This window comes from Galeopterus variegatus, unplaced genomic scaffold (assembly GCF_000696425.1).
Source record: "Galeopterus variegatus unplaced genomic scaffold, G_variegatus-3.0.2 Scaffold1668, whole genome shotgun sequence".
In the NCBI taxonomy this organism is placed as follows: domain Eukaryota; kingdom Metazoa; phylum Chordata; class Mammalia; order Dermoptera; family Cynocephalidae; genus Galeopterus; species Galeopterus variegatus.
Window position 1 is genome coordinate 96,396 of NW_007727779.1, and position 13,141 is coordinate 109,536.

Below are 13,141 nucleotides of genomic sequence, written 5' to 3' on the forward strand. Positions count from 1 at the left end.
GAAAAAAGATTTTCTAATATTTAAAAAACAAAATAAAAAACCTACCATGGGCAATTTTTTTTACTGAAGAAACAAAGTACTATATTTAATATCAGGTGAAAGTTCCATCCACTACTACCTTTTTCTTATCCCTAGTGGTGGAATACCACATTGGTAAGAGCAAGCTTGGAAGTGAGACAGATTTGGATTAGGATCCTGGCTCAGTTACTTACTAGTGGTACAAGCTTAGGCAATCAATTTCTCTAAGCTCACCTTTTCTCATTTGTAAAATGAGGCTATTAATACCTTCTTTCCAGGTCTACACTGATGTTTAAATGAATACTGAAGATCAAATGCTTTGTACAACTTTTGGAAAATGGTGAACACTTAATAAAGGCATTAGTTATTCCTTTCATAATATAATCTGTCTTCTTAGATATTTCAATTGGATTTCCTATCTGTACACTACAGTATCAGCCTCCCGGTCACCCAATCAATTTTAGTCTTTCTTTACACCATAGGTCAGCTAATTATACCCTGGCCCATTGGCCAAATCAGATCACCTGCCCATTTTTTAATGACCTGGAAAATAAGAATAGTTTTTTGCACTTTTTTTTTTTCCTTTTTGTCTTTTTTCGTGACCGGCAACGGATCGCAACCCTCAGTGTCACACCCGTACCGGACCGGGACCGGCCACGGGATCGCAACCCTCGGCATTGCTCCCGCCCCTCGCTCAGCCAGTGAGCGGCCGGTCCGCATGTGGGATCCGAACCCTCGGTGGGAGCACCACCGCGCTTCCCAAGCGGCGCACTATAGCAGTGCGCCATCGGGCCGGCCCGTTTTTTGCACTTTTAAGTGTTCATACTTTAAATGATTATGTAAGTTCCTACATAATATTCTCGATTTTGTGTTTTGGCCCACAAAGACGAAAATATTTACTATGTGGCCATCTTTAAAAAACAGTTTGCAGACCCCTGGGGTCCAGAGAATAGGTAGCAAAGAATAAACCAACATAGGTCAATGGAAGACTAAATGTGGAGAAAAAAAGGGTGAGCAGACAGACTGAGTAACAACAGAGAAGTCAAGGAAAATGGGTACCAAGAAAAGATAAATGAATGTGGAAATTAGGAGGACACTGCTGACATTACAGGATATAGAAATAATACTAGGAATTGGAATTTAAGGTATTAAGAAGAGTGGGTAGTGACAGAATAGAGTAGAAGAAAAAACACAAGCAAAGTGCTAATGGAGGGAGCAAGATCAAGTGAAGGTTTTCAGCAGGGTTCAGAACAATTCAAGGGTGAGAGGTAGAGGGAAGCAACCTAGTATAACAGATTTTTTAAAGAAAGGCATCAGAAATGACTATAGGCACAGAATGAGAAGAGCTACCTCTCTTCATTGAAGAAATTAAAAACAGGAATAAATGATAGCATATTCTAATATGGGAGAAGGAAAACAAGAAAGTTCACATTTAGTTATTTCATTATTTCCAGGAAAGCGAGAAACAAAAGATATCTACTAAGAGTGATAGAACTTTTCCAGGAGAGTAAGCAAATAGGACACAAAATGTGGAATAGTAAGGACCTGTTTGTTATTGATTTTGAAAGCAGCTGAATTAAGCATTTTAAAGTTCTCAAAGTAAAAACTAAATTAAGTACTACTTTGACCTTCATATAGTTCTTCATTGGTATTTGTTCCTTTTAGCATTTAGCGTTATATTCAAAAGTAGGCAACTATAACTTACTCAAGTGTTTAACTTACTCTTTACACATTCAATTGTGAGCCAAAAAAATTTTATTCACACATGGAATGAAATTATATGTGATTTATAAACAAATAAAATAATTTACGTTAAAATCCTAGGTAGAAATAAGATATAGAAGCAAAACCAACCAAAAGCAATCTCATATTCCCTAACTCCCCAAGGAACTGGTCGGTTTGTCTTTTCTGGCATATATCACATCTATAAGAACATCAACTACATAGGAGTCTAGGGAAAGTAAAACTTTAGATAATTTTGTTATCTGACATAGTCTAAGCATTCTGTGACATTTGAACTGTGATGTAATACAGTAAAGGCTGTTTAATTTAGTTCATAAGGCCCAGATGGCTGTGCCTTTTAAATTGTACCTGTCTTTTACCACTTTCTAGTCTTTTTCCTTAATATCAGGATACTGTAATCACTCGAACTCCATAGCATTCCTGAGAAACAAATTCATTTATCCCTAATTTACTTCTTCTAAACTTCTACGAACTTGAAGACAATATAAAAGTCTGCTAAGTTAGAGCGTGTGCTTTCAGATCTTTGTTTTGGCTGCTCATAGATGTTTTATTTCTTGGGGTAGTACCAAGATGTTGGGGGAGCTCTTTCTTCATGGTTCTCAGCTAACTGACATAGAACAGGAAAGAAGCTTTAATTCAGCCTCACAATAATAAATCTGTATATTCTGTCCCTTAAAAGCTGGTGAACATTGTGGCAACAGGAAACATTATTATTTGCAGTATTATTTGCATTTACAGAGCACATGGAACAAAGTCTGGCACTTAGGATTTCAATAAACGCTTTTTCAATATATCAAACTGAAATGAACTAAATGGTTAATATTCATTTTATTCTCCCAACAAAATCAACAAGAAATATTATCCTGATGTTTTACCTTAAGTAAGATGTTTTATCTTTTAAGTAAAGTTAAGTCCTACGGACAGAAAAACTCTGAAAGAAACCTCAAGTACTATAAGAAATGATGAGTAGATGGCAGTTAGACCCAAGGATAAACTATGCTAGTATTGCTGAAAGGTTTTTTTAAACTCAAGATCTTGTCCTCAAACAGTTACTAAAGTTCTCAGGGTATATTCCAAAAGAGCAGGGTACTAACCTTAGCTCTTTGGTCTAATTCCAAGTCTGGTAATTATATGCTGCCTATTAAAATTCTCCTTACAGTTCTAATTTAATATGGTGGAGTTCAGTTCCTGTCAAACAGCTCAGAGCAATGCTACCAGCTGCAATCCTTATTCCATACAGTGCAATGTTTTAGATGTGATTAAGTCATCATTTAGCATTTTTTAGGGAAGGAGATCATGCATTCATTAAAATATTTTTCCACTTATAAAGAACATATAATCCATTAAAAAATAATAGCCAAAGTTCCTATATCTAAAAATGTCCTGGTGAATTTTAGTTATGTTCTTAATAAGAGTATAAACATAACAAAAAAACTTTTCAAGCATGTCACTTTTAAGTTTTACAAAGAAAAAAACAACTAAAAAAAAAACCTCACAGACTCAATTTAAGCAGAAGCTCTTTGTACTTTCCTTCTCAAAAAACTTAGAAGACTAGAGTCAGCATTTCCCCATTTCTCCAATCTGCTAATATCATAACTGAGTAGAACAACCACAAAACATCAGGTAGGTGAACAAGTGACAAAATTAAACTAAATAGGAGTGTATGGCTATTAAATTATACCTTTAGCTGGCACCATATTAAAAGGCATTCTGGCAGCTATAGTACTTTGAAGGGACTTAGCATAGAACAGAAAACAGTAGCACAGAAATGGAATTATTCATTACAATTGTACAAACTATTGAAGTAAGGTCCTAAAACATATCTTAAGGCTTACAGACGCAAATATTAAGTATAGTCCTAGGGAGAACCATTACCCTCCAGAACTTATTCTGTGATTCTTCAAAAAAACAAAACAAAAAAACCCTTTCGTGTTTCTAGCATTTCAATGTGTCTTAAAGAATGTTTCAAAATTAGTTCCGTAATTTTGGCATACCCCAACTACATGTTCTGCAAGTCAATACACTACTAACAAGTTGAAAGGAAAAAGTTTCTATTAGCTATAAGTGTTTTCCTACCTGTATATTCAGTTTGTAAAATATCTATCATTGTTTGGAATACTGACATATTTCTTACTTAAGAAGAAAATTAAAAATAAATGTACTAAGAACACACCCTATAACCATTAGAAGTCCACAGTCCTTCCAGGCAAAGAAAACACTTCTACCACTGACCTAAAAAAAAAAAAAGAAACCTAAAAACCAGGAGCCAAGAAAACTAGCCTTTCTCTTGGGGGCCAAACAACTTAAAGATTTCATCAACTTCATTACACAAAATTAGACCTGACCATAACAGAAAGCAAGCAAAAGTACGAAGTTTTTATTTTTGATTAGTGTGTTTGCAATGGTGAAGACACACCCAGCTAAATAATTTTCTTTAAAAATATAAGTAGGGTAGAAAATGTAACAACCTTATACTTTCAAAACGATAAATTATGAAAGACTATAAGTTTTGTTTTTTTTTCCCCAATAGTAACACAGAGGTATAATAATAGAGGTCCACGATCCAATCCAAAAATCTTAGGGCCAAATATGTCCTGGAATTCAGGTATTTTCCCCTTAGATTTGGAAATACTGCTTAACAACCCTCAGTGGGGTCCAGGCCAGGACACGGTAATCAAATGTATTCATATTTCTGCAGGAAAACATATAATATTTAAAAAAAAGAGCCTCATTTTAGTCAAGATCTACTATCAAGGAAGTTAACATCAGGTCAGGTTTTGTGGCCAATTTCTGTTTTTAGAACTTTATGGATTTTGAATAAAAGACTGTGGAGTTGAATTGAAAAAATAGAGATAAATTAGGCAAAAATTCTTAATTAACTTTATCCTTAGCTTAAAACACATTACATAATACAGAACTATCTGCTAACCCTTAAAGTTTACAAATTTCAAGACAGCAGTAGAAATTATATTTCAAGTTTTTTTTCTACAATATGTTACACATACTATACTACGGTAGCTTAATTCATACATCCAAAGAAAATCAAATGTTTATTTATGACATGAAATAAAATATACAAAGTGAATTCATACTCAAAATGGTAAATGTCTTCCTTTATAGTACTTTCTAGTTTTTAAAAAAACAACAATTATCTCTACTACTTAATAAAATCTTGCAATTGCAGTGTTGGATTTGCAACTAGCTTAAAAGGTTATGTAAGTCTAGACTCTGGGGTAATGAAAATTCTGCAGTTGTACAAAGAAACTCTCCATTTCTTTCTTCTTTCTGTTGTCTTAAGGTTTGGAAAAAAAGGAATCTATGTTTGTAAGAGGAACAGAAATGTTTATTATAAGAAAAGTTATATGTTCTCTTGAAAACAGCACAGTAGAGTGGTGAAGAACACCGCCTCTGGAGTTAAGCAAAGAGTAGGCACTCAAATTCCATCTCTACCACTCAGTTGCTTTGTGACCTTAGGAAGGTAGTTAACGCTGTGCCTCAGTTTCCTCATCTAAAAATGGGGGAAATAATAATACCTACCACGTGGAGTCGTTAATGAGAATTAAATGCTAAACAAAAATGAGTAAAAAATATACTCAGTCATAGGTAGAGCAACAGGAAGAATAGATAAGAGGCAAACGAGTGATATTAATAACAACTGGCAAAGTTAATGCAGTATTACCGATCAGTAATTTCTGTGATCTTAATCACACTTTTTTAAGCCCAGAATGGCTTAACATAGATTTTTTAAAAAATACAATAAATACTTACTTTGTGTTTCATTACTTGAAATACTATAAATTGAAATAATTTAGCATCTCTATCCTTTTATGATGAAAATAATCATTATCTGAACTTATTATTTCCATAGTCTACTACAATGCCTCAAAGAAAGTTTCTGTAAAAAGCTCTAAACATAGTTTGCATGTATCTTTAGCACTCAGGAAATAAGAATATTTGATACATCAAATTATCTAATTCCCTGATGATATCAGATAGACGATCCATCAAACATCATGGTACTAGAAATACACCACTTGCTTCACTACACAATCTGACAAAGTACTGCATGAGAGACCTTACCTATCTTCATCTTTGTCATAGAGTTGGTAATAATCTCCACAGCCATTCCAGAAGCTGTTATCCACAACTTCTTGCCTTCCTGCTGTGGCTCCACTTACTGGTGCTATTCGGTCATTTTCTGTTTCGCTTTCTGTAACTCTTGCAAAAGGTAGATCCAAGAACATACAGTCATGTTCTCCATCATATTCTTCACATTTTATTAAGAGATCATCTGAGCCGCTTTCCTCGACTTCCAAAGCCTCCCTCCATCTCTGAACACTTCTTTGTTTAACATCATGCCTACTAAAACCTGTTTCTTGGTCCACCTGGCTTGAACTTATCAGTTTTCTAACTTTTGGCCTCACTACCTGTTCAGGAGAACTTCCACGGTTGTTGTCCCTACCACTGGCACTTTGTTCACTACATTTATGCTCCAGTACACAGACTGCATTTTTTGCTGAATTTTCTGTCTGTCTTTCCTGGCTAGTATTATTTTGTTGCTTCTTTCTAACAACTTCATCTTCGGAAGAAGACCTCTGAAATTCCTGGTTGTTCTGATGGATACACTCAGTATTATCAGTAGCATTTTTCATTAAAGGTGCTGAATCTAACTCTTCAAACTCATCTCTTATTTCACAGTTAAAAGAGGGAACTGGTGGTGAAAGACCAGTGTATGCCTCTGCCTCTCCATTTTCCAACTCAAATACTGTATTGCCTAATGCTTCCTGATATCTACCACCTTCTACAACTTCTGCAGAAAGTTGAAGACGGTCATTCTCCTCTCCATGTTTGCCATCTGGATCAAAAGAGTCAGTCTGAGCCAATGCAATTCCATTTTGGACACTTGAAGCATTACAAGCTCCTGGAGTATACTCTCCCTCAGAGTGATTATGAAGATTCATATTGCTTCCTAATGTCTCCCTGTCTTCCTCACTATGATGTACTGCAGCAAAGGAAGGACTGCTCTCAATGGTTTGATTCAATGCTGTATCACAAGCAGGAATTTCTGTTTCACTTTTTTCAAATATAGGTTCATTGGGTAAAGAAAAATGAACTTGATCCAATGGACTGGAACCTTCACAGGGAACAAAAGAAAATACATTTGGAGGGATTAATTTAGATATAATTTTATGTAATAATTATCACTTAAGTGGAAATTATACCAATTATTACCTTGAAAATATGAACGAATTTGTTTTGCGGTACTTCTATGCTCCCTAACTTAATCAGGAGTGCAGATTGGTTACCCTATGAGTTCATCTATGTTACATAGCTTCTCTATATCCTCTCCCTCACATGTCTTTTGCCTAAATTGTTCACCTCAATCTTGATACCTAAAATTTTCTGTAAGACATATAGAAAGGCTAGTGAGAGGCTAGACAATGGGAAGTATAAATGGAATAATAATGTAACCAATATGCCCTTCCAGCAATCTCCAAACACACCTTCTCTGATTACATGTGGGTAAAAAATGCACAAAACTTCACAAGTACTTATGACAGCTACATTAACAATAGGTTACAGATCTAAGAGAAGGGAGACTGTACCGCATTTTGACGTCAATTCAGAATACTATAGCTCAGTCTCTAGACATATATTAGATTTGTTTCTCAAAAATGAATTGTTGCAGTACATTTTTAATGAATTAACTTTAGATGTGTTATAGCTATGACTGGAAAACAAAAAAAGTCAAGATTCTCTTTGCCATAGTTTATGAGAATCCTGAGACATAAGTAAAATCACATCTATTCTATAAATTACTTAAAGCATGACTATCTTTCATCACCATTAATTTAACAATAAAAAGGAAGACATTTGAGTTTTGTTGGAAAAAAAATGTATGTTATAAAATAACAAGCTCAGCCTTGTCATATTGCAAAAAGCTTTTTTAACAAAATTACCTTAGCTAGCAATTCAGATTCTTATACATAAATGACAGTAAAAATAATCTAGAAGTATCAGATTTGCTCAGGACAAGAAGAAGGTACATCCAGTCCAAAAATGTACAATCCTAGTACATGGGTATCTGCAAAATACTTTTTTAAAGCACTAAATAATTAAGAAATTTTAATTTAATAACTAAGCATTACTTGACATTTATATTTAATAAAATGATAAAAAAAATAAACTAGCCAAGCTAAATTATTTAGAGATAAAATCAAAAGAATAGTTGAAAAATAAACTCAGGTCACATTAAAAAGATGTTTTTTTGACTGAAAGATGATTTCCTCTGGCTGAAGGACGTGACAGTGTAATCACTGCCATGACAATGTAGTTATACTTAATGACTGGAAGTATTTTATTCTCTTCTATGTTTAAATATATATTAATATTAAATTTAATGAAAATTTCAAAATTGAATTTCTTGATAGGAAATGCACTACATTTGCACTCATAGACACACATAAAATCCACTCATATTTAAAAATATTACAAGATCAATTCCTATACAAGTATTAATAACCCCTAAATAATTACATGTTACATACCAGAGGAATTTTCCTTTGGAACATCATCTAGTTCCAACACTTCATAGTCATCACCAGCCCGACCTAAGCTTCTTTCATGCCTGGTCATACATGGTTTAAAACTGACATATGCATGTCTCCTTCCATATCTCCTGCCTGTAATTGTCTGATATCCTCCTGCTGGTTTGGGCCAAGCAGCCTTGCCGGATTCTTGATCCATTGCTGAAAAAAAAAAAAAGTTAAAAAAATAAAAGAGGGACAGTAATGACCTCAATCTAGTTACCAGTGGGGGAGGGAATTGTACATAAATGCTATTATTTACCAAATCATATGGTACTGAACATCAAGTGCACCTAACTAGTACTATAAAACATGGTCCTTCTTCACACACTAGAAAATTAAACATAAAATACTATGTAATGAGAGTCAGTGGACTCTTTCCCCCAAAAACCAACCTTTTAAAATTTGGTTCCTTTAAGTTATTTCAGATTTTTATAATAAAATCTACCAGAAAAGATTTTTCATATGCCAAATTACTATACTGTGAAAGCCCTCTATGGACTGGAGAAAGATCTTCCAAATTACCTAAGTACCTTACATATCAGTGTTCAATTACTAGCACACGATATGATGGTTTCAACTACTTTAAGAGTGAATATGTTCCTGTCAAATGTAACAGATAAGTTCTTTAAATGGTATCTGTATCTAAAGAATCAACTAGACCACAATAAAATATGTCCCAAAGCCTAGAGTCAGATAAAATTCCCCAAAAGAAAACAGTCATGGGCCAAGTCAAACACATACTACCACACACACCTTTTGAAAACTACCAATGAATAGTATATATTATGATAAGAAAAGCTACCAACATTTAAACAACATGAATATTAAATTTTGATGACTGAGGGATATACAGTAGTAAACAGTAGCATCTTTTACTAGGTAAATAGAACCTTATTTTATATATAAATTAAGTATAAGTTTGCTTGGTCAATTACATATTATGTATATTAAGCAGGAACTAAACAAAATACTTTCTCACAGTATATGGTATAGTGCATAAATGCAAGTTACATATTTTTGTTTTACTACATTAGAATAATATAATCTCTTCCAAGCACAAAAGAGAAACAAACATATACAACCAAGCTTTGCTTAACAATGGGGATATGTTCTGAGAAATGCATTGTTAAGTAATTTTGTCACTGTAAGATCAGAGTATACTTATACAAACCTAAATGGTATGGCCCACTACACACCTAGACTATATATATGGTATAGCCTCTTGCTCTGACTACCATTGTATATGTGGTCTACTGTTGACCAAAACTTCATTATGTAGCCCATGACTGTACTTATAACATGCAGTATCAAGTGTTACATTCTTATTTAATCCTCTCAATCACCTTATAAGGTGGATACTGTATTCCATTTTAAAAATCAAAATATTAGAGTTAAAATTAGGTGTTTAAGTAACTTGTCCAATAGTATGATTCCAGAACCAATGCCCTTAACAACTCCTCCAAAGTTAGTCTCCAAAGTGGAAAGCACAAGAAACCAAGAGGGTATGAAAAGAAAATATCAGAATTTCTATTCATACTTATTTTCATATCAAAAAGTAGAAATTAAGCTTCACAAATATTCAGTACATGAACGGAAACCAGCTTTTAGTTAAGACCTTTTGTCAGATGATCACATGTCACATATGGCACTCAACATACCCAGAGGGAAAAACAAGAAGTCCTCAATATAGAAGAATCAGCACCTTCCTTACCTGCTGGCTCTTTTTCAGTGTACTGTGACATATGTGGCAGCTTCAGTATGCCCAGTTCAGTAGAATTATGGATGTGATTTAGTTTTTACTCACACAATGGATAAGCTGCAGAAGATTCCTAAAAAGAAACAATTGAACAAAATACTAATAATAAAAGCACAAAACAAAAATAACAAAACTGGTATTTCTCCTTCTAGTGAAGCTCTTTATTAGTCTTATAACTCAGAAAAATAAAATCTGACTGGACAAGTCAATTAAAAAACTTCACAACTGTCAAAATGGCTATTTGAAATACAGATTTACATCTGCTCTTGATAAACCTTGTCTTAAGTATATACCATCCTTAGGATTCCTTAAGAATACCAATGACAACAACAGAAGTATAATTTACAAGTAAATAAGCAAATATATTGGGAGAAGTGCTGACTGGGGTATGTGACCAAACTATTCAGGAGCTTACTACACTGTGCTAGCTTTTCTTCTCTGTTAAGCACTATATAGTTCCTTTAGCCTTGGAATTGTTAAAAGTAGTTAACCTTAAGAATACACACTTCATGTTAAAAAATGTAGAATGGCTTATGACAATAATTAATGTGTATAAATAATGAAATATTATTCTTTACAATAGTCAATTGATCAGATAATTATTTCCAAATAAGAACCTAGTCTATCAGGAAAAACTACAATTTACCATGTAACAAATACAAAAAGACCTTCTGTTTTGAAATTAATTAATTAATTAATTATTATTTGAGAAGTTGCAACCTGTTTTTTGTTTTTTTTTTTTTTTTGAAAGTTTGCTAAGGACTTGGTTTTTTATTTAAACACCTAATTTACCTAAATGCTTGAGTTACTGTTAATTACCTATCATTAATGCAAATTTATTTGAAGATGAGAGCTCTGCAAATGAGTTTAACTGTATTTGTTATCTTTCTCATAGTGAAGAGCTACATATTAACATACATATGAGTATACACACACCTTCACCCATATAAACTGTAAATTCAGGAACAGGTTGTGATCCTCTATATATCTGAATCAAGTCAGACTGTTAAAGAGAAAAGGAATATCCAAAAAAAAAAAAAAAGTCTTAACATACTGGCAAAAACACAGGCTCTAATTAACATTGTTTTTATAAGAAAAATAATCTGAAATAACTTGAATCACTGGAGGTAACAGTACAGTACGTGGCAATTGTAAAAGACGATCATGGATTTAAATTCATATAATGAGTATTTTACCCAAAGTCTTTTCTGTGGAATAAGGCCTTATTCTACCATGTTCCAAGCATTATTTTCAGAGTTGGAAACACAATAATATAAAAAATGGGTAAATATTCCTGCCCTCCTAAAATTACAGTATGAAGCGTAGACACTAAACAAAACAAATAACTAATAAATAAATAAATACTATTTTAGGTAATACATACTATGGAACAAAATAAAGCAGGGAATAAAGAGCTGTTGAGGGTATATACAAAATAGGGTGGTTAGAGCAGGCCTCACCGAGAAGGGATCATTTGAGCAAACACCTGAAGTGAGAGAAAGAAACATGTATACATCCAGGGAAAGAGTACTCCAAGCACAATAAACAGAAGATCCTGAAGTGAGAACTTCCAGAAGTGATTGAGTAATAGCAAGAAGTCTGCAATGAAACGAGCAAGACAGTAATAGATGAAGTTAGAAAATTAAAAAGGGAAAGGGTGGGGGGAGTAAAGCGGAACAGATCACATTGGCCTTTATAGACAAATGTGAAAAATGTGGGTTTTATTCTGAGTGAGATGGAAAGCTGCTGAACAGTGCTGAGCAGAGCAGAGCAGAGACATTATTTGACATCTGTTTTAAAAGGAATATTCTCGGTACTTCATTGAATAGCCTGAAAGGGAACAAGGTCAAAGGCAGGTAGCCCAGTTACAAAGCTATCAAAATAATATTGGCAAGAGATCACAATGGTTTAGACTAGCATAAAAATAAAGGTAGTGAGAAATGGCCAGATTCTGGATATATTGTGAAAACAGAGCCAACAAAATTTACTGATATAGGATATGAAAAAACGGTAAGGAGTTGAGGTTGACTCCAAGTTTTATAGGCTGGGCAACTGAAAAATGGAGTTGCCATTAATTGATGTAGGAAAATTTGTAGAGACAGATTTGAGGAACATGTCTTGAATTCAGTTACAGATGTATTAAGTTTGAGATACCTATGAGACATTCAAGAGCAAATATTAAATAGAAGTATGAAGTTAACTGGAGAATTCTGAGCTGTTAGTGTAATTTAGGATTTGTCAGTGTATAGAAAATACTCAAAAAGACATGAACTTGGATGAGACCTCCAAGTGTACATGAAGAAGTAAAGAAATTCAAAGTCTGAGCCCTGAGACAATCCAACATTAAGAGGCCAGGGAAGAAGTACCAGAAAAACTAACAGAGAGAGGCCAGTAACAGAATAGAAAAATCCTGGAATGTAGATGCCTCGTGAGCGAAGTATTTCAGGAAGAAGAACTGATCCACTGTGCCAAAAGATAAAGTACAATGAGGCACTATAGCTGACCACTAGACTTAGCAACATGGAGGATACCGGCGATCTTGAAAAGGGCACCTTTGGTAGAATGGTGGGTGCAAAAGCCTGACTGAAATGTTGTTGAGACAGAGGAAAGGAATTGGAAAGAGTACAGAAATCATGAAAATCACCCTGTTTCTTAAACTTCTCTTTAATTAGATTCTACTCTCTTCTTAAAGATACTGTTTTTGGAGCTCTCCAACATCCTGATCTAAATTTAGTCTACTTATTTTCAAGGCCTGTTATCCAGCTATTTTTGTGGTATCTTTTGATTGTACTACTGAGCTAAGATGTGTGATTTGAATATCTTGCTTTCTTAATTTTTTTTTCTAAAACTGTTCATTGTTATTATTGTTTTACATTGTAAGGTATTGTTGCAGAGCAGTGAGAGGAGGAGAGGGGAGGAGGGAGGGACTGGTCCATGGCCGGCTCCTTCACTGGCCTGACTGAGGAGGGCAGGGGTGCATGGCTGAAGCCCTCGGTACCCCCCACCCCCACCCGGCTTGGGGACCCAGGAGGCT

General features: G+C 34.2%; 1 protein-coding gene across 2 annotated transcripts in view; it reads right to left on the reverse strand.

Annotated features, from left to right (window-relative positions):
- The window catches only part of PJA2 (praja ring finger 2, E3 ubiquitin protein ligase), a 50,116-nt gene extending 39,937 nt beyond the window's left edge, over positions 1–10,179 (reverse strand). For both annotated transcript variants that reach the window (XM_008578345.1, XM_008578346.1), the window contains exons 1-3: positions 10,063–10,179; positions 8,310–8,510; positions 5,842–6,895 (exon numbers count right to left, since the gene is read on the reverse strand). In XM_008578345.1, coding sequence (XP_008576567.1) covers positions 5,842–6,895; positions 8,310–8,510; positions 10,063–10,093 — 1,286 coding nt within the window. In that variant the 5' untranslated portion in view covers positions 10,094–10,179. The remainder of the gene's footprint in view (positions 1–5,841; positions 6,896–8,309; positions 8,511–10,062) is intronic.
- Between the last annotated feature and the right edge of the window lie 2,962 nt (positions 10,180–13,141).